Source organism: Capsicum annuum, chromosome 1, assembly GCF_002878395.1.
Source record: "Capsicum annuum cultivar UCD-10X-F1 chromosome 1, UCD10Xv1.1, whole genome shotgun sequence".
In the NCBI taxonomy this organism is placed as follows: Eukaryota; Viridiplantae; Streptophyta; class Magnoliopsida; order Solanales; family Solanaceae; genus Capsicum; species Capsicum annuum.
This window is the reverse complement of record NC_061111.1, coordinates 50,174,043-50,197,869: the sequence shown is the minus strand read 5'-3', so window position 1 is coordinate 50,197,869 and position 23,827 is coordinate 50,174,043. Positions and strand designations below refer to the sequence as shown.

Genomic DNA, 23,827 nt, shown 5'->3' with positions numbered 1-23,827 from the left:
TTTGAAATTTCAAGATGGTGACAATTACTTAAAGAACCGGCCAAGAAAGTGGCTAGTAGGTTTTATTTCAACATCTTAATTAACCCCATTAACTATTATTAGACTTTCACATGTATGTTTTTTAATGGTTTTTCAATAGTGCCAAAAGAAAGAAAGAAAGAAGGGGATCATGTTACTATTTCATGAAAATATCTTCAATATCTTTTAGCATTACATTAAATATTAAGCAATAATTGGAGACAAGTCAACAAGCAAATCTTCAACTCAAAAATTAAGAAAGAATCACATTTTACATGTTCCCACTACTTTACACTAAGCAAGACATCATAAATAATACATAAATCAAACTAACAATTATTCTTTTTATATCAAGAAATCCTCTAGGGCCAGCTAGTGCACAGTTCGAAACTTGGTGGATTAAAAATCTCATCGTCAACCTTATCTTTAGCACTTTGAAAACCAAATCACATCTGGAATATACAGAACTCCATGAAGAAGTACCAACCATAACATAAACCGCGAAGCACATTACCACCAGTCCGGCCATTGACAATGGCACTTGGTACGGCCTCGTAGTGTTATGCATTTTCCTCCTCAACCACAAAATCAAAGTGAACTCGAGCAGCATCCCGAGAGTATACAAGAAATCACAGACAACAGGGGTGCTTGTGAGTGTCGAGAAGGACAAAACCGATGCTACTAGTGTTGGTACAACAATTCCAGTCCAAGATGCGTTCAAAGAATCACATTATTCATGTTCACAATGCTTTAAAATAAGCAAACATATCACAAATGACTAATAAATCAAACTATCAATTCTTTATTTTATACCAAGAAATCTTCAAGGCCAGCTGACTGTACACGGTTTGAGACTCGATGGATCAAAAAATCTCATCATCAACTTTGTCTTGATCAACACTTTCAAAACCAAACCACATCTTGGTTTTACAAAACTCCATGAAGAAGTACCAAGCAATGGCGAAAACAGTGAGCAAGGCGCTGACTATATACACGGTCCTATGAGCAACAACCATAATATAAACCAGAAAACAAGATGGAATAAAGCACATCACCACCAGCCCTGGCATTGACAATGGCACTTGGTATGGCCTCTTAGCATCAGGCATTGTCCTCCTCAACCACAAGAACGACGCAAATTCTAGCAACATACCGAGACTATACAAGAAATTCACAGATGAAACGATGTCTGTAAATGTCATGTAGGACACAACCAATGCTACTAATGTTGGTACAAGAATCCCAACCCAAGGTGTATTAAACCATTCTGATCTTACACCGAAAAGTCCAGGCAACAACCCCATCTCAGCCATTCCAAGAACTTGGTAAGCACAACTACTCAACTGAGCCTCATACAAACCAATCACAGACAAAACAATCCCAACTTCCATCCAATATTTCAACCAATTTCCAGCAATCATAGCAGCCAAATTAGCAAAATATCCACTAGTCCATTCACTTTGCACCAATGGGACAGCTCCAGTAGTGCCCAAAATTGGCAAAACATAACTCAAACATGTAACAATCCCAGCTGAAAAAAGTGCTTTAGGAAATGTCTTTTGAGGTTGTTCAACTTCACCAGCTAAAGTACTAGCATTATCCCAAAAATTCAAGTTCCAAAAAAGGGTATTAAAGAACAAGTTCCAATCTTTTTCCACACCCATTTGTCCTAAACTCAACCACCTACTAACATCAATCCTTGGAACTGAAAACAGTGTAATTAACCAAAAGGGACAAAGGGAAAGAACCCCAAGAACAACAGCTGTGTAACCAACAATAGACAAACCTAAATAATTCAGAAAAGACAACAACATAGTAATCAAGAAAATAGCAATATACCTAGGAAAACCAGAACCAAGAACTGGGAAAACCAACTTAACATAATCTAAACAAAGTACAGGATAAGAAGCTAAGTTACAAATAGCACTAAGTAACTTCCAAGAACCCATTAAAGAACCCCAAAAGGGTCCAAAAGCTTTATCAGCCCATATAACAAAGCCACCATTACCAGGAAAAGTAGTAGCAAGTTCAGCAGTTACAAGTGCTTCAGGTACACTCCAAATAAATGGGAAAATCAAGAATCCAAGAATTGCAAGAAAAGGACCAGCTGCACCTATTGCTGCTTCAGCACCATATGGACCACCAGATACCTCAAAAAAGATTATGAATATAAGTGGTATAAGTGCTAATTTCTTTGAGTTTTTTGTGGGGATGGTGGGTTGTTGTTCATTTTCAAGAAATGGTTGAGATGAAGAAGGAATTGGAGAAGATGTCATGGTGTGATTTTTTTTGTTGTTGTTTTTCCAAAGATGGGAAGTTGAAGATTTGTGTATTGTGTTTAAGGGGAAAGTGGAGATTATTTTAGTTGGATGTACATTTCAGATGATGAAGTTTGATTAGTTTACATTATTGTTGTGGAGGTCTAATTTGACATGGTCTTGTGTTGTATTAATAGTGATCCAAAAAGTTTGGAAGATATCTCAAGCTGTTTCCTCCGTCTCATTTTAGTTGTGCACATTTTATTTTACTGATTAAGAAATTATAAATTAAATAATAATTTTACTAATTTATCGTTTATCCGTATTAATGATATTCATTCGATATAAGAATAGATATTAAAATTATAATTATTCACATTTAATATATACTATTAATTATACGGATAAAAAAAATAATTATCGTGATTATATGCATTGTCTCCATACCCAAATTTGAAAACTCGACCTCTGATTAAGGGTGGAAACAGCTCCATTCACTGCACCACAACCTATATTCATAGTAGTTGATTAACTAATATGGGATACCAGTTAAAATTGTATGGATGGAGTAGGTGATTTTTGCCCCTTATAACTAGATATTTATGTTTCGTGAATTATTAAAAGTGTGTAAAATAAGTACTCCTGTGTTTCTTTCTTTTTTTTCTTTTTTGGTGAAATAGAAGTGCATTAAGTAAATGAAGATAGTTGGTTACAATCCAGAGCTAGTCTAGTACAAAAACATGAGAGGTATGATCAAAGTTTATACTACTAGATACATGGCGTGAGAGAGTTTTTCCCTTGTGATCTTCTTTACCTCTCAAGTTTACAAAAACACCAGAGGTAAGATCAAAGTGTGTAAAATAAGTACTCCTGTGTTGTTGTTATTTATTGGTCACATTCCGCTTTTTCAAGGATCAAACTACATAAATTTTGGCAAACAAGATTATTTTTTTCAATATATTGATATACGTTCTTTGTTTTATTTTAGTTGATTCTCTTATTAAAATTATTTATTTTAATTTAATTATTTCATTTATGAAATCAGGAGAATATTATTATGTTCTTTCAATACTATCTCTATCATTAAATTATTATAAAAAGTGTATATACTTAAATTTATATTTTTAAAGCATAATTAATAAGACTAATTTGATAAAATAAGTTCCTGACAAATATTTTCAAAAGCAGAGTGTCAAGTCTATAAAAATCAACTATTTTGAAACGGATGTAGAATAAAGTATTGCAATTTATAGCATTTTTTTAATATAATTTTAAAATATTTAGATTTCAAATATAAAGTATTGACTTATTCTAATACAATTTAGTTTCGAAGATTAGTCATTTTAACTCTTTTAAAGCGAATCATGACAAATCAAAAAGAATGAAAAAAGGATCTATCTTCTTTAATAAATATTTCGAGTCCAAAATTTTAAAAATAAAATCTTTTACAGAAAGTCTTTATACCAGACCAATAAATCATTCTAATTTCTATTACTACAAATATTTCTCTTTCTAACAAACAATTACTTGTACACCTATCTTGCCTCTAAATACAATAGTAGTTTGTTTTTAAAGGAGGAGAAGTAAGGCCATAGCCTTACGTTTTATCTGGTGCAAAACGAGACGTAAGCTCCACAGACTCTTAATTTTTAATATTTTATAAATTAATATAATTAAATATATTTTTTTTAAAAAAGATAATCACCCAAAAAATAAAATAACATCAAAATTATAAAAAATAAGTCAAGATGTATCTAAAACTGTTTTAGCAAATAAATAACCAAAGCCACATAATACAATTAATATTAAAGTCAATCTTTCATATAATAAACTATATATGTCCTCAAAAACACAAATTTGTATTAAAAAATACCAAATAATTCATCCACCCCCACCTTTTCGTTACTCAATCAACATATTTACGTACCCATTTATCATATATTGTATTTAAAAAGAAAGTAAAATAAATGAGTAAATTAAACGCTAGTCGCTATGTGAATATAAAAAGTAAATTCGACAAAAAAAATCATTTATTGTTATAAAATATATTATTTATGTGGATGTCCATGTAATGTAATCTCCGCATCTCCCCACCACTATTCACCATTATGTTTGTGCTCTGGTAGGCACTACTCTTGCCACTAGACAAATAACACAATTTATTGTGGGTTCCAACTTATAATTTTTATATATTTACTAAATTTATCAATATAAACATAAGATTCGCACGAAAGTTACTGGCTTCCTGGAAACTCCCACCTAACCCCCTAAATTCGCTCATGTCCTTAATGTCATGTTTATGACAATCTTTTATATGTCTCTATGTAACAGTATAGATAGAGGCATAAGATTCATACTATGTAACGCCCCGAGATCCCATCCCGAGACGTCACACGGTACTTATGGATCTGAAGGACCACAAGCTAACCCTTTTCTGATATTTATACCTGTACACTGCATAGTACCTGAAATAAATGCGGAAACTTGCCATAAGGTTCAACACATCTATACATACTCCAAACTGAAAACTGAATACTAATACATTTGTCTAAAAAGCCTCTAAACTATCTAAACTGTGGAGTTGATGGGACAGGTCCCCAACTAACTCCGTCAACTGAAAATAAACAAAATATGAAATAAAAATAGTAAACTGAGATTCGTCCTCGAAAGAAGAGGACTCGCTACTACTGCTGCTGACGGGGACTGAACTGCTGAGGATAATCTGGATCCTGTGCCTCTGAACCTATGGTGTCAAATAAAACACCATAGCGCAAATGCGTTAGTACAGGAATGTACCGAGTATGTAGACGAGGTAGGCTAATGCAAGGGCTCATGCATGCACAATATCTAAACTAAATAATCATGAAAGATGTCGCATAAGAACACATACATAAATGCACAAAACATGAACACAATCATCGCAACTTTTGATACTGAAACTCGCATACCACTTTACTGCAGACTAAACTCACTACTGACACTGAGATACTGAATCACTGACTTCTCTAATACTGATAACTGAGGATCTGTATGTGCTTACATCAAGGACTGTACTTGAAGAGAATTTAACTTGTGATAAACATCGTGGTTGCCCGACCGTTCATAAAAGTGAATGTGTCTAGATGTAATAAAATTCATGGACAAAGACGTGTTTATATATAAACACCAAAACTCTCTTCTACGGAAGGTTTGAGAGAAATAAAGAATCTTAGTTTGGTATAAAAATATCATTGATGCTATAGTATGTTTTATCTTGATTTACCAAAGGATAAAAACGAGAAATGATTCGTGCTTATAAAAGTTTTGGTCATGATCAAAATGAATATTATGGTGTGGTGGAATAAATTTGTCATTGATTACGTAAATATGGTACACTAAAAAAGACTTTGCCAAATGTTATAAAAATAAATTATTAAAGGCAAAAATAAAGTAAGAAAAAGGTCTTGCATATAATAATTCTGACTATAATGATAACAATTTTCTCCTAAAAAGAGATGTTCACCATACAAATGATGTTTTAAAATATGAGGTAGTATACAAGCATTTGATAGCTTTGAAAAGCTAATGTATTACTACATGGAGGAATGAAATTGCTTATGATATTGAGATTGCAGTAAGTCCCCAAATAAATTTTTAAAGTTTCAAGAAAATTGACAAAAAAAGAAATTATTATTATTTTGAGACTATAAATTATGAAATTTTTTTGTATCTTCATATTACTACAATCGAAATAGATTATAAATATTTATGAAAAAGGCTACCCGCTTTTCTCCTATTTATTAATATAAATATGGACATGGTGATGTAATCACATGCGGCAGTAAACTAAAAGGTTACTGCAAATGTACAAGTTGGCATGATTGGTTGACCATCCTGGTTCAAATGTGATGCAAAAATAATTAAAAATTCATGAGGTTTTATATTGAAGAAATAATAGATTCTTCAAGAATTCTCTTATGTTACTTGTTCTCATGATAAAAAATTATACCAGCGAAGGTTATGGTTATATCTCCTAAATTTTTGAAATGTACAACAAGGTGAATATGGGCTTGTTCACTTGCCATATGGACCATTTACTATGAAATGAGATGCATCTATGATTGGTCACATGTGCTTTGTTATCAATTTGCAATGTCATTTTTGCAAGGTTGTTTGCTCAAATTGTTAAATTAAGAGAATGGTTTCAAACTATAAAAATTGATAATGTCGATTGATTTAGTAGAAAATTGTGTGCCTCCAATTATAGCTGAACCATTAGTTATGAGAACAAATCTCCCAAAAAAATTTGGTAGGGGAGGAGTTTATTTAAATGTAGCAACATTTGTGTGAATCAAGCCAACAAGGTTTTTATATTCTTGGTTCAGGATCATGAATCAAATAAATCCATCTAAAAATTTGAATGTGTAATATCCACTACACATAAAGATGAATCCCCAAATAAGGTTGGTGTAACACTCAGCATTTTCGAACTAGAATTTGAACCAACATATCTACGTATATAAATTCGAATTCAATTATTTATATTTAAATATAAGTGTCATGATCATTTACCTAGGGTGTCAAGTTGTTTTGAGGGGAATAATGTTCATTGTAAACACTTAGAGTGAAGTTGAGTTAAGAACTTTTGATTCAACCAAATTTTGGAATTCGATTCTACAAGGGTCAACTTTGAATATGTATAGCTTCTATAATATAATGAATTTTAGAGATTAAGTCCCACCAAATTATAGATAAATATATCCTCTTTCTAATGCATCCGATTTTGCCTTAATTCAATACCCGAGCGAAAAGTTATGAACATTTTTGTAATAAATCAGTGAAGGTCCACAATTTCAGCGTGTCACGGAGGATAATCTTCGCGATAAGCTTTGTGCCACGTCGATGCTTTGAATTTGGGTTGTCTTTTATTTAGTTTACTTGGGATGAGGGGTATTGGGGTCTTTCCACCTATGGACGACCTTTAAGCACTATATTAACCTATGTCCATAAGTTTTCACGATACAGCTTTGATTATTTTACTCTCAAACTCCAAACCCCAAGAAAGCATAAGGGTTTCATTAGACATTCATCTTCCAAGTTCCAAGTTTCCAATTACTCACAAATTTTTCTGTCTAAGACATGTACCTCTTTCCCTATACTTATATTTTCTTTATGATATGAATTGGTTATTATTATGCATGGTTTTGATGTTGGGTTTTGAACTATGGGTTGAGATTTTTGAATGTATTTGGTTTTTAGTATTTTCCCATGATTATTATTGAATTGTTATGCATTGAATTGATGATTTATTAACTCTTTGGGTGCATAGGGATGGTGAATGAATTTAGAGGTACAACAAATTCCCCAAATAAATGGTTTTGGTATGACAAGTGATAATAACCTCGAACCACTTGCATAATTAGAAATAAATGGTTTAAGCATGAAAATGGATAATAACCTTGACCCACTTGCACAATTAACTTTGGAATATGTTTATCACTTGGTTTGGCTATTCTTTTGAAATTTTGCATTGCATAAATGGTAAATGGAACATGAATTGGTTTGGTTTGGTTTGGTTTTCAAATGGTTTTGAAAAGGCCTTGGTGACCATGGATTTAGTTTTTAAATTGAAAACCATGGAGTCAACTTGGTTTAATGGTTTTGTATGACAAAATGGAATAGACTTGCAAGCTCTAAATTTTGGTATGACGATACCAACAGTTAATGCCTACTTAAAAGACTCCTTGATAAATATATATGGTAATATGTAAATTATTTAAATTGGGCTCAAAGAGGGTTGTGTAGCTAACCATGGAAGGTGCAGGTCTGGGAAGACCGATACTAAAAATTCATATTTATCGATGTGAGAGTTGGTCTTAGTGACTATGTGCTTATGTCATGCTATATATATCTGTATTAAGGATGGTGAAAGGTAAGGATTCCTCGACTTTCTACGATACCTCCGGTCATTTGGCTAACACATACTGGGGTCCTTTCTGTAAGGGGATCTGAACCTATAATGCCCGTGGGTGTAGGTAAAAGACAGTCAAGCTACACAGTCCAAGTTAAAATTTTAACGTTTATGCTAAGCCTTATTTCCTTTCCCGATATATGATATATATATATATATATTGTATATGATATTGTTCACTGGTTTTAATGGTTTCTGTATTATGGTTCATTTCATTATTTTATCTTTTATCCTTGAGTTACATGCTAGCGCTCCAACCGCAGACTGTCTTCAGATATTATATCCCCATGTGATGCAGGGAGTAGCCATACTTTTACTTTTTTGAGGTGATCATGGGATAGCTTGTGAATCTAATTGAAGTGATGAGCTTCCATACTTCGAAAGATCTTATTTCATGTTTTGGTTTTCTTTACGTTATTGACTCTTTCTTTTGGACTTATTTTTGCCTATTGTCAGGGGTATGTCCTGACTAATATTGATATTCGATTGTCTAGAGGCTTTGTGGATATTACTATGGGCATGGGAGTGGTTGTTGAATTCTTAGATTTTCTTTGAGTCGTACTTATCTATCTGTTTTATGTTTGAAATTCTGTTATTATGTTATATTGTATTTTTGTTGACTAGGCAAAGGGGGTTGTCTCCGGTCCTCGGTGGATTTGAGTACCCGTCATGGCCAGGACCTAGTTTGGGTCATGACAAAGTTGGTATCAGAGCCTAGATTTAGGGTCGTTGGGTGTGCACAAAGTCGTGTCTAGTAGAGTCTTGCTTATGGGTGTGTCGTGCACCACACTTATAATCAGGAGACTATGAAGCATTTAGGAAATGTTTCTCATTCTTTCATACTCTAGATTGTGTAATTGTGTTGTCCATATGAAAGTTGTCCAACTTTTTTTCTTGCTCTATTCAGGGTCTATGTCTCATTCTTAAGGCGATACAAGTAAGAGTGGCTTAGCTTTCTAAAGGTGTGATCCTTTTTGAATGAGTTATCTAAAGTTGTGGAATGGTGCAGGGACTTAAAAGGAGTCCTTTAGTATGCCAAGGTGTATTGATCCATGTGTGTACCTCTAACTTAATGAATCGTGCTTTTCAGCCTGAGGTAAGATGTTGTAAATTATCCCTTTCAAAAAATTTATTGTAGATGTCTTGCTTGATAGGAGGATACATATCTGAATATTGGGGTGGTATTTCGATCCTAAGTGGTGGTATAAATTGGGGTGTTATGACCTATGAGTAGTAAGGTGATCCCGAGATTAGTGATATGAATCTTTTATTTAGAAGTTGGAGTGAGGATAACTCTTTAGTAAAAAAGCAATAGCTGTAATTGCATGACCTTTATGTGAAGTGTTGGGGTTGGCATACTTTTATGGTGTTAGTTAAGTAATATGCTCTTATGATATTCGTAAAAGAGAGTGGTTAGTTGCAATGCTTGCATCTTTAGTTGAAATAAGAAATTAGCTCATGAGGACTAGATATGGTAGTAGTGAAATAAATCATAGGTTGTGAATGGAAGGATTGGCCGGCTAATAATTTATCAATTTAGCGTTTACTTGGGGAGATCATAGAAAGAAGGGACTCGGTTGTGTTTATAGAATCTTGAAGATAGTTGGGGTGTATGCATATGTAAGCGGATGTAATATGAGAAGGTGGATGTTCCATAGACCATAAGGGGTAAGGTAATAAGATTAAGATTGACTATCCTTATTAGGTAGTTTTAATACACTAAGGGTCCCTTAATTTCTATCTAGTAGTTGTAAGTTGGTTGGTGTGTGAGAAGACGTATAAGGAATATTAAGTGTAGTAGTAATATGGTGAGAAAAAATGTGCTTGTGGGTCATAGTTAAGTTAAATAAGGAATTTAGGTTGATTTATCGATTTGGTGAACTAGTATATTATGCGGTATATTTAGTTGGTGGTACATAATAGTTGCTAGACACTAAGTGTGAACCTTAGATGTTAATTGTGGTGATAAGAATGTTAGCTCGAGGATAGTGATGCAAGATTTTTGGGAGTTGTGAAAGAGCTTAGGTTGGTGACTTATGAAATTTTAGAGTATGTAACTGTGATATATGCATGAGGTCTAGTGTTGAAATAGAAATGGTGGCTAAATCAATAGATCGATAAGAGCCTTAGGTTATAAGAATAAAGTGTGCTCAGTCTTGAGTTATGAGTGCTATGTATGCCTAGCTTATGTTCTTAAATTCCTTAGTATGGAGAAATCTAGGGAGTTGTTATATGGTGTTATGTAGAGATGAATTGAGGGAGAAGTAGATAGACTATGAAAACTCTTGGTATAGTTTTAAAATTTTTTAAGATTATGAGGTTATGATATTAGAGGTGTAATGCTAGTATTCTAAGGAGTTGAAAGTGGAGTGTGAAGTGTTTAGAAGCACGAATGTCTATGCCCGTGGAAATGTTAGTTATAAGGCGATAACTTTGGGGGTTGGAGGAACTTATGATTAGTATCCTTGAAGGGGATGTACTAGAAAGAATTTAGTGTCTTCATATTAAAGTTTTCAAGGGGAGTTTGGTGTTGTTGTGTGGAGTGTTGTGCGTATATATTTAATGAGGGGATATACTTTCAAGATTGGGATAGTGATCTTTGAGCCAAGGGGGAGATGATGCAAATCTTGAATTTTCTCATGGTGGCAAGTTTCAAGGATGGGTCATGATAAATCTATTCTTACTCTATCAAATTCCTCCTATTTCGGTTTAAGAGGACATTCTACCAACATCCTACATACTCAAATGGTATCTATGTGTAAGTTTCTAGTTTTCTATACAATCTATATCCATGTTCGACCCTCTAATTATGATATGAGTTTCTTCATGTAAGAAGCCCTTTGTGCTTATAGGATCATATCTTACGTCAAAGACCCCGCCTTGAATAATGCAACAAATATATGCTATAATTGAATATTGTCACTCATATTTCTGAAGCTCGTACTCTATTCTCTTAGTTACTCTCCTTGTGTCATGATGGTAGTGGTTATGGGAGCATAGTAATATTTTAGATTAGAGAGTGGTTGATCATTACTGTAAAATTTTGATGTGGCTACTCAAACTAAAGTTATCGATGAAACGGGAAGAGTGAAATGAAACTTTTGTTAAGTGAAATAGTTAGGAGAGGAATATGTGGTGAAAATCTTTGTGAAGGTAATTAAAGTTGTTGGGATTTTGGTGGGGAGATTTGTAAAGTGGATGTAGTAAAGATAGACTTGAATGTTATGATTGATAGATATACACATCATTGTGTTGTGTGGTTCATACTCTTAATAAGACATGATGTTGTTCGACTACGGTGATAGGATGAAGTAGTACTCTTGGATGGATGTAAGGTATAGAGCCCTGCATCTTAAGTTAGCACCTATTAACTCCGTAGTAGACTTCAATATCGAAGAAATGTGTAGTTAGACTTAGGATCTTGTGGTGATGTGACTTATGGGAAAATTGGAAGATTGAAATGGTAAAGTATGGTTTTCGTAGCTGAATTCATAGTTGAGAAGTATTATGATACTTAAGAACTATTAGAATAACACTCTCCAAATTTCCATCATTTTACTTTTGACCCTCTTGTGTTTGAAACATCGGTTTTTGCCTTAAATGGTTTTTGGATATGTTAATAGGATCATCCGAGGGAGTTCAAGAATTTTTGGAAGTGGTTCGGGGTGATTTTGGAACACGGAGGCTACTCTCCACAATAAGTGGCGTTCACAGAGGTTAGCCTCCACGATAGGCAGCGTGCTACGCCGAGGTGTAAAATTTTGTCTAGTTTGGATTTTCTTACTTGGGGTGAGGTGCATTGGGTCTTTTACCCCTTGTATGACCTTAGTCCCGTTATCGCATGGTTCAGGCTTACATAATTTGCTTAGTGATACCATGAAGCCTTTTTTTTATTTCCTATACCTGTTTTGTTGAGGAAGAATTCTAAATGTGAAGTTACATACTTCTTTCCAAACTTCTAAAGCTTCAAAGGATTCCTATCCATCATTCGAGGATGAATAATTACAAGGAAGAGATAATGTAACACCCCACATTTTTGGGCTAGAATTCAGACCATTATTTTTACATGTATAAACTCAAATCCAATTATTTCTATTTAAATATAAGTGTCATTATCATTACTTAGGTTGTAAAGTTTTTTTAGGAAAAGAATTTCATAGTAAACACTTGGAGTGAAGTGGAGTTAAGAACTTTTGATTGGGATAAATTTTGGAATTCGATTCTACAAGGGTCAACTTTGAACGTGCATAACTTTTGGATATATTGAATTTTAGGGCTTAAGACCCACCAAATTATATATAAATATGTCCTCTTTCCAGCACATCTGATTTTGCTTAAATATGATACCCGAGCGAAAGTTATGAGCATTTTTGTGAGGAACCAGTGAGGGTCCGTGATTTCAGCATGTCACAGAGGATAATCTCTGCGATAAGTTCCATACCATGCTAATGCTTTAAATTCGGGCTTTATTTTTTTTAGTTTACTTGGAATGAGAGGTATTGTTTTTTTCACCTATGGACAACCTTTAAACACTATATTAAACTATTTCCATCGGTTTTCATGACACAACATCGATTATTTCACTCTCAAACTCCAAACACCAAGAAAGCATAAGGTTTCATCATACGTTCGTCTTCTAGGTTCTAAGTTCCCAATTGCTCACAAATCCTTGTGTGTCTAAGGTATGTACCTCTTTCCTGATACTTACCTTTTCTTTATGGCATGAATTGGTTACTATTATGCATGGTTTTGATGTTGGGTTTTGAACTACGGGTTGAGGCTTTTGAATATATTTGGTTTAAATGTTTTCTCATGATTATTATTGAATTGTTATGCATTGAATTGATGATTTATGAACTCTTTGGGTGCATAAGGATGGTGAATGAATTTAGGGGTACAATGGATTCCCTAAATAAATGGTTTTGGTATGAAAATTGATAAAAACCTTGACCCACTTGCATAATTGGCAATAAATGGTGTCGGCATAGAAATTGATAATAACCTAGACCCACTTGCATTATTGGCTTTGGAATGTGATTTATCTCTTGGTTTGGATATTCTTTTTGAAACCTTGCATTGCATAAAATGGTAAATGGAACATGAATTGGTTTATTTTGGTTTTCAAATGGTTTTGGAAAGGCTTTGGTCACCATGGATTTGGTTTTTAAATTTGAAACTATGAAGTCAACTTGGTTTAATGGTTTTGTATGACAAAGTGGAATAAACTTGCAATCTCTAAATTTTGGTATGACAATACCAACGGTTAATGCCTACTTAAAAGAATCCTTGGTAAATGGATGGGAATATGTTAATGATTTTAATTAAGCTTAAAGAGGGCTGTGTAGCTAACCGTGAAAGGTGGAGGTCCTGGGGGGACCAATACTGGAAACTCACATTGTCCAACGTGAGGGTTGGTCTTAGTAACCGTGTGCTTATGTCATACTATATATATTTGTATCAAGGATGGCGAAGGATAAGGATTCCATGGCTTTCCATGATACCTCCAGTTGTGCAGCTAACTTGTACTGGGACTCTTTCGACAATGGGAGCTGAACCAATATGGCCCATGGGTGTAGGTAAAGGACGGTCAAGCTACACAATCCAGGTTAAAGTTTTTACTTCCATGCTAAGCCTCGTTCCTTTTCTCGGCATGTGATACATATACATATATATATATATATATGTATATCTATATATATATATATATATGTATGTTTATTGCATATGATATTATGCTATGGTTTTAATGGTTTTTGTACTATGGTTCATGGCATTATTTTATCCTTTATCCTTGAGTTACATAATAGTGCCCTAACCGTTAACCGTCTTCAGACGTTGTATTCCCACGTGATGTAGGTACTGGCGATACTTCTACTTTTCCTTCACAGTGACTAGGTGATCATGGGATAGCTCGTGAGTCAGATTAGAGTGGTGAGCTTTCATACTTCGAAAGATCTTATTTCATGTTTTAGATTTCTTTATGTTATTAACTCTTTTCTTTGGAATTATTTTTTGCTATTATCGGGGGCATTTCCCAACTTATATTGGTATTCGGTTGTCCAGAGGCTTTGTGGATATTAATGTGGACATGGGAGTGGTTGTTGAATTCTTAGATTTTCTTTGAGTCGTACTTATCTATCTGTTTTACGTTTGGAATTCTGCTGTCATATTATATTATGTTCTAATTGACTAGGTAATGGGAGTGTTCTTCGGTCCTCGGTGGACTTGAAATATGTATCATGGCCAAGACCTAGTTTGGGTCATGACAGTTGGGGTGAATGTTAGTTTTCCAAATTTTAGGGGGGAATATTGTAACACTCCACATTTTTTAGCTAGAAATCTAACCGTTGTTCCTATGTGTGTAAACTCTAATCCCAGGATTTACATTTGAATACATGTGTCATGATCTTTATCCTAGTGTGTGAAGTGCTTATGAGGTGAAAAATGTTCATAGAAATCACTTACAGCAAAGTTGAGCTAAGAGCCTTTGATTCGGCCAATTTTTTGTATTTGATTCTACAAGGGTCAACTTTGAACGTGTATAACTTTTTACATATCTGAAATTTTGTATCTCAATACCCACCAAATGATAGAGATTGAATTATCTTTCCAACGATACCAATTTTGCCTTAAGCCGATACCCGAGCAAAAAGTGATGACCATTTTCATGAGAAACAGTAAGGGTTTGCGATAGCCCCGTGCCACGAGGGCTACTCCCTTGGAATAGGGGTCTACCACGAGGGCTATTCCCCCACTATTCCAGCTTTCTATGGGCCAAGAGGTAATTTTGTCTTTTCCCCTTAACTCCAATCGTTCAAAACACGATTTGTAACACTCAAAAAGGGCATTATTTGCCCATTACCCTCAAAATTTCTCACGTAGAAACCCTTTCCCTCCCCAAGAACGAGCAATTCAAGCCTCTCTTCCCAATAATAAAAATTCAAGCTTTATTCCTCAAGAATTCAAGGATTCAAGTTCTAATTTCAAGTTTTCCTTTAAGAATTCATCCAATTGAAGTATGTGGGGTATTCATCAATGGGTCCCTTTCACCATTAAGCCCAAAAACCTTATCTTTGATTGAAACATGGGTTTTTCCTTTAATATGAAATTTCATATGTTCAAGATGAGTTTAATTCATGTTTTTCCTTAGTAATTTGAATTCAATCCATGACCAGATATGATACCATGAAAAATTAGGTTATTTCATATTTTAAATGTATATTTCCCATATCATATTCAAGTGAGTTCATGTTACAACATCAATTTATGTATTAAACCATGTAAATATGGTGTCTTTTTATGTTTAACACATTCCCAAGTTCAAATTCATACTTCTCACCTATTTATTGAAATGCCTTATATTTTGGGTCTCTGAACTATGATTTTGTATCAGTATTTTAAGCATTGTTATCATATTTTTGTAATCATTTAGTGCTGGCGGGTTATGAACACCCGATACCAATGTGTCTTTACCTGATTTTCATTTTCAAGAAATAAATCAGTCATACCATAAATTTTTTACCACCTTCAAACTATCATATTCATGCTGAGCACTTACAAGTATCATACCAAGCATGTTAAACAACTGGTAATACCAAAGTCTTTCAGTTAGGCGTAACACTTAGCACCGAGTGAACGTAGGGATAACGACTCCCCCGTCAGTAGAGGTATGAGTCGTTGTACCAGTCCCTAAGTTCCAGACCTATGGCACCACTGTAGATTATAAGGGGTCCCTGTCTATAGAGGAATGGCACCCTCATCCTTTAGGACATCAGTCTTGTGGATCCACATCATCATTCATGTATTGGTACCCCTAGCAAGGTACCAACACCCTTCTAACTGGGGTTACAGGTTGGACCCCGATATCTCAGATTGGGGCATGTCGGTTATAGCTAGCTCCCACAGTTTTAGTCAGTATTTAGTTTATCTTAGTTCAGGTTTGCTTGACCAAGTAATTAGATTTCAAAAATTATTCAGTCGGTTTTATAGATCATTCATGTTATTCAGATCATGTCAGTACATGCAATAATTGGTCTTGCATTCTTAGTTTTACATGTTTATGTTTTCATGCCCAGTATCCATATATGATCCTCAATTCAGTTTTATAGCATGTTCAGCTTTACATGAGATTTTACATACAGTACTCACGTTCTACCGCTCCCCAACTTCAGAACTACTTATTCTACAACAGTAAAGATTTAAGAAACTAAATGTAGTGATTTACCATCTTATCAGTTTATGTTTGTTCCTCATGTTTTAAGATACTCCAGTTTTCAGTTGATTTTAGTCTCTTGGTGAGTTTACTTGCATTTAGAATGCATGTTCCCCCACTTACTCATTACATCCAAGAAGTACTGACTACATATACATCTGTATGGCTACATTGTTTCATAATGTAGGTATCAGGAGTAGTCTACACATCATAATCAAACAGTTCTCAAATTTTAGCCAGCAGGTGATGAGTTCTCCTATTCCAAGAACTCTAGTCAGTTGCAGTTTATGTACTGTATTATTATTATTCATATATATTGATTAGTGGTAGTTAAAGGCATGCCCCAGCTATCTATAATCAGTATAGTAGAGGCTTCATAGATAGTCAATCAGAGTCATGATATATAGTTCAAGTTTCTTTCTTCAGTTTTATTATGTTGTAAACTTTATAAGTATTATATTTATTCAAACTTTCTCATGATCATATTTTCGCTCAGTAAATTTAGTTTTTATATAATTTAAATCAGTTTCTCAAGCAGTATACCAGTATATGGGTTGTCTTAGGATCATTAGTGCTTCTAAGCACCGTGTTACGACTAGTTGGGTAGCCTCGGCTCGTGACAAATATGATGTGAGACCCCATAAAATTTTGATCAATTTATTTTTGGCCCTTCCGTGTGAATAAAACTAATTTTTTACTTGAATTATGTTAAGGGATATCAATAGGGTGTTTTGGGAAAGTTTCAGAATTTTCAAAAGGGGTTTGAGGCTATTTTGGGACACCAAGGCAAGGAAGCCTCCGCGATAGTGGCGTGTCGTGCCCTTATCGCGGAGGCTAAGCTCCACAATAGCGGTGTTCCATATCACTATGTATTTTTCATCTAGTTCTTATTTTTTTCACTTGGGGTGAGGGGCTTTTGGTCGTTTTACCCCTTAAAAGACTTTATAACATCAAATTGACCTTTTTCCTTCAGTTTTAAAAGATCAAACACTACTATTCTATTCTTTAACTCCCAAACCAAGAAAACTCAAGGGTTTTATAGACAATTCACCATTCAAGCTCCAAACTTCAATTTCTCTTAAATTTTTTCTATATTTTAGGATGTTTCTCATTCCTTGACTTGAATTTTATATTATGGCATTTATTCAATCAAAATTCAGGTGTTTTAATTGATGGGTTTTAAATTGGGTTGAGGGGTTTCGATTGTTATTACTTGAATTATTTTTCCAAGTTTTAAATGGATTACTCATGCTTTTATTTATGGTGTTTGGGTCTAAATTGGTGTATTATGATATTGAATGGAGTGGGTGACATTCTGCCAGGGGTACGATTTATAAGTACTAGTCGTACACTTGAATACGACTTGGGTGTAGGTGTTTCTTACCTTGGATAGTGTTGGGTCCAAGGGTACAGCCTAGGGTACGAGTGGTGGGTACCACTAGTACAGGACGGGTATGACTCATAAGGATCAATCGTACCCTATGATGGGAATTTAATGCAGTTTAAGTGAGGGCAATCTGGAAATTTCTCCACTTATCCTAATAAGGTCCCATGACTTATATTGCACTTGGAAGGTTATTTGTCCTATTATTCTATTCTTAAACACTTGGAAAACACTCTTAAATCCTCTTTAGAGTTCTTAGGCAAAGGAAGCTAGGTTTTATCTTAAGGAGTAAATTGGGGCTTTTCTTGGTGATTTCTCTTCATCATAATCTTGGTTTAAGGGATGTTCTCTTCCCTCATTGTTAGTTCCAACTAAAGGCATGGTTTTATACAATGTTTCATGAATTGAATATTATATGATTTTGGATTTTCAAATATGATTTGGTGATTTTGGTTATGAATGTTTCGTTATGGTTTTCCCATGTTTTTAATTATGATTTTATATGAATTAATGGTGATTTGGATAATTGGTTGCATGGGAATGGTTCCTTGGTAATGAACTTTGGTTTTGGAAATACTATGCCCCAAAGTGTTTGATAAAATGCTTATAACAATGTTTTCACTATAATATTGATTTTCAATGAAACTTATGCATTGTTTAAACCTAGTAATGGAACCCTAAATGATATGAATGGTTTTGAATGGATTGAAAAGTCCTTGGTGTCCATTGTTTTGGTTTAATTAAAAATTATGTGGGGTACATGGAAATACCCTAACGATTGGCTAAGGATAATACGAACAAGTTATAGTCGGTATGATGATACGACTATCTTATAGCCTTGGTTATAAACGGTTAATAGTTTGGTTGGTTGCTTGGTAATGGTTTTAATTGGGCATACTGGAGGGATGTGTAGAAAAGCCGTGGAAGGTGGAGGTCCCAAGGGAATCTAAACTGGAAACTCATATTTGTCGATGTGAGGTTTGGTTGTAGTAACCGTGTGCATAATGTCAAGTTGGTATCAGAGCTTTAAGTTCATGGACAATTTAGAGTCCACAAATCCATGTCTGGTAGAGTCTTTTTTAAGGGTGTGTAGCACACCACACTCAAAAGAGAGAAGCTATAGGGCATTAAGAATAGTTCACTTTCTTGGTATTCTATTTTCAAGCTTGGAGTCTAAGTCTTGGAATTCTTCTTTAATCCTTGGTTGTTCACTTTTCATATCATGCCTCGATGATCTTGTAATGATCCGAGACTACCCACTAGTCGTCACACGATGCTTACGACCCTGAAGGACCACAAGTTAAACCATGAATGATATCTGTTGTGAGCACTGAATAATAATATTGTAATTAATGCAGAAAATGGGCTGAAATGCCATAAGGTTCAAAACATCTGAAATAATGATAAATATAACATCTGTAAAACTGAATACTGTCTAAAAATCTAGTCTGAAAAGCCTATAACTGAATCTGTCTGAAAGTGGAGTTGATGGGACAATCCCCCAACTAACTCTATCTACTGAACTACTACATCTACTGAAAATATGAAGTACTAGAATATCCTCGAATGATGAGGACTCACTACTAAATATAATGCTGCTAGTTGAATCTGAATCTACTATGCATGGTTGGGAACCTGAGCGTCCGAACCTATGATATGAAACATCATAGAGCAGGAAAGTATGCGTCAGTACATGGGAATGTACTGGTATGCTAGATGAGGTAAGGTTGAATGCAAGGGTTCATATGCATGAACAATAACTGATTAAATGATATAGAATAACTGAACATGAGAGTACATGGATAATCTGAACTACGACAAATACTGAGTATGCAATACTGTGCGTTTATATACACACTGTAGTTGAGCTTTTCTGAAGCTAAGTACTGAATTCTAATAACTGAGTAACTGATATCTGAGTTACTGATAACTGAATTACTGGTTCTAAACTGATTGTGTCTGATAGTCCTAATTCTGTAGAACTGAATTGAGTTCCCTATTGAAAACCGAAACTAAAACTAAAACTGTGGGAGGTATCATCTAATCGATATGCCCCTCTCTTAACTAATTGGCGTCCAACCTATAACGCCAGATGAAATGGTGCTAACACCGTGCCATGGGTATTAACACTAGAAAACCAGGATGCCAAGCCTAACTGACGGGTGATACCTGGGCAGAGCCAAGCCTAATCTGATGGGTGACCCCTGGGAGGTAGTCAATCCTAGTCTGATTGGTGACTCCTCATCCTGCACTAGCTACGCAGTTCTGGAGTACAAGGACTGCTACTAATGACTCTACCTATCTTGTAGGGAAGCCATCATCCCTATACTCGCTCGGTGCTCAATCCTTCTCCCAACTAAAAGTTACTAAACTAAGTATACTGAACAGAACTGGACTGAGACTGAGTTTACTGAGTTTTCCTGAGTTCTATAACTGACTGAGAGTACTACTGGTCGTGACATGACTGATACTATTCTGTAACTGATGCTGGCTTTAGGTAAACAGCAAAATTGTCGGGTATTAAATACCTTCAGGACTCGATAGCATGAAAAGTAAAGCAAAGCATAATCTTGAATAACATAACAATGTTCACTTGGTCATAATTCATTTATAGAGACATTTCATCAAACACTTGTAGGGCATAAGCTTGTACATGATTAAGATCTCATAATAACATCTCATGATTCATTTATCTACTTCAGACAGGCATTTTAGCAAATACTTAGGGGGTATAAGTATTTCATATGATCATGGTCATCACTTAAACACCATGAATATAGTACTTAATTGAAAATTCAAGGGTTTGGCATGTAATTCATATAATTCCCCCTAAATACTATTCTATTTTTCGTGAATCTTATCATAATCATGGATTGCAAACCAAATTAACATCATAGATGCATTAATCACTTTGTACGTTCAAGGGTTTATCAAGATAATCACATATTCATCACACATGTTATTTAATTTCATGAAACTTACATTTAAATCATGGATTGGAACCCAACTAATATCATGAACATCAATCTATATCAAACATAGAAATCATAAATCTGAGATCTTGCGGGTTTAAAAAAGGATCCTTGGACTTTATGGGTGAAAGGAACCCATAGATGAACATCTAACATACATGGGATAGTGAATTTCTTGAAGTTCTGGGTAAGTTCTTATGGATTGGTCTTGAATTTGAGAGCTAGGGTTCTTGAAAAGAGGATCTTTGATTGTGAGAGAAATTGAAATAATAATGACTACTTGGGGTGTTTAGGGGTTAAATTTTGTGTTTTAGGTTAATTAGGACCTTAGAAAAGACCTAAATACCCCTAAATGAATTTAAAAACGAAAGCTAAAAACTGACCATCCTGATTTTTATCCTTGGTGCGACACGCCACTATCACGCCAAGCCACTAGAAAAAGGTCAACTGGGACCTGGACAAACACCGTGACACGGGGCTATCTCGGCAAGCCTTTGAAATGCCAATTTGACCATCTTCGCGATGCGCCAGCATCACGGAGGTCCACTGGAAATTTCCAAACGGGAAATCAGCCTATTCCACGATGTTCCATGATTACAGAGTCTAACTAGAAACTAAAAATCGTCATAACTTCTTACCCGGTTATCGGATTTTGGCAAATTTTATATCGTTGGAAAGATAATTGAATTTCCTATGCCATGAAAAGTCAAAATATTGAAAATTAAATATGTATAAAAGTGTATTCATATTTAAATAAAGTCTTTGATATTTTTGGGATGAACTTAAGCTAAGCAAAAGTATGGGGTGTTACAATATCTCCCCCTTGGGAACATTCATCCTCGAATGAGACTGATTAAATTGAGGACTACCGATAGACTGAGTTTATACACTAGACATGCATATCTGATGCATGGAATACATGACTTAACTAATTAATGAATGCGTGACTGAATATACAACAATAACAGATACTAAGATTATAGTTGTAACTGAACATGGAACTGAATAGATCTAAAGATGACTGTTACCTTAAGATGAGAACATTGATAAGGCTAAGATCATTTACTAAACATGTATGAATGAGAACATGAGAATATGAATGAGTCTGAAATGTGATACACGAACTAAATATCATGAACTGAACTGAGCCCTTGAGTACATAGCTTACAGCTGAGATTGGAACTAGAGGGTCAACTGTGAGGACCCATTACTCCAACTGGATTTATTACGTAAAGAGAAAATAAACAGTTCAGATCATGATAGCTCGAGGTTTATAGTGCATCTCCCCCTTAGGACACTATGTCCCTCGAAGAATGTTGATTTGACTGAGATACTGAGAAAAAGTTGAGACGATGCATGGGCACCTACTAACTGAATCATAACTGAATATCTAGGATCTAAAACTGAGATATGATACATGAACTGGGATGAACTCGTTACTACTAGGATGCTCTATTTTGGAATGGTCATATTTATGAAACTTCAGATAGTACAACTAGATGGAAAGATGGGAAACCATAGGAACTTGTCCGCCTAACTACCAACTGAATTACTGACTTTACAGACTAACTCATGCTGAAAGCTTATACTCAATTGGATCATTTCTTTACACTCTTTCTATAGAGTTCTAGTGACTTTAGGGAGTAAGAAATCTGGGCATGGTTTGAATAAGACATCTGAATTATAACATAGCTCCAATTCTGTAACATGGAGAAAGGCCTACAAAACACTTTCTAAGATAAAGTTGCTAAGCCTTGTGCACTACAACTACAAATTTTCACACTTAGACACATTTTTTTGAATAATTTCTCAACTATACTCTTCACCTTAGCACAACACTTCACCTGAAACTACTAAAAATATTTACACAGGCACTGACCATGAATGCATAAAAATATTTACACGGGCACTGAGCATGAATGCATAAAGTATACTAGCTTATCTGATTAATTGAATGGCTGATAGCTGAATACTGGTCATGTAAGATTGAACTATTCTTAACCTGAATAACTGGATTGAAACTGTAAAGTACTATGCATATAAGGTAAGGACTGAAAGAGGAACGTGAGGTAACTGAACATGAATTCATGGAAATGGTATTATCTGGGAATGCAAGACTAAATGTATGACATGATTCTAAAATACTGAGATACTGATAACTGAATAATTGATAAATATACACTTTGGTCAAGTAAACCTAAAACTGGACTGAGTTTTGATAGCTCCCGTGATGGGGACTGGCATTAATCAAGGATCTGAATCTACACTCACACTCAATATTTCCTCAACTTCTTATCTCATGAAGGATTTTGATTTTTCCTCTAATAAATCAATACAACTTCTTGCTAGCCATTTACTTGCTCGCTAACCTAACATCCAGGCCTATCTTTTAACTCCAGCCTCGAGTAAAACAAGCATGCACCAATCTTTCCTTAGCACGAATATTTACCCTACTCTCTCTCTTCTAAGCAATTGCCCATCACGACATCATATCATAAGGGGAGTTCACTAAAAGGCTAAAACATGAGGACCTGGAGCATGAATGGACACTAAATCAAACTTGATACTTAACTAAGGCTTGATAAATAGAATATCAATATCATGGATTCATCAAGAGGTTTAACTAAGGGTATACATGACATAATCTGAATTTAGCTGATTATTAGAAGCGTAGCATGAGTACTAGAATTGAACATACTATAAAGCATGAGTACATAAGTCATGAGCTGCATGACCTGAGTTTGGAGTTTCTGTATTCATGGAACATAATTCATAAAACTAAGTGATCTGGAACTCCTTATACTAGGAGTTGTAAGTGTCTATGATTTCGTTAATGTGTATGAATATGAACTATGATCATAGGGCTGACATGTAAGACATAAGTAGATATCGGGATAGCTGAAGTATAAGACTTGGCACTGAGGTAAAGATGGGTTGGGCATCATCTCCTCCCACTGCTTTTCTACCCATAATGACATTAATACTAAAATCTGAAAGTCTGACTTGGTTACTTGTTCTACCATCTCCCCCTTA

The 23,827-nt window shown here is 34.8% G+C and overlaps 1 protein-coding gene across 1 annotated transcript; it reads right to left on the bottom strand.

Moving 5' to 3' along the window:
- Positions 1-244: 244 nt before the first annotated feature.
- LOC107873744 (probable polyamine transporter At3g13620) lies at positions 245-2,472 on the bottom strand. Its single transcript, XM_016720699.2, has one exon. It carries the CDS (start codon positions 2,292-2,294, stop codon positions 882-884), a length of 1,413 nt encoding a protein of 470 aa, XP_016576185.2. The 5' UTR covers positions 2,295-2,472; the 3' UTR covers positions 245-881.
- Positions 2,473-23,827: the final 21,355 nt, after the last annotated feature.

Coding starts and splice junctions, on each gene's coding strand:
- LOC107873744 (XM_016720699.2), bottom strand. CDS start 2,294: ATGACATCTTCTCCAATTCCTTCTTCATCTCAACCATTTCTTGAAAAT.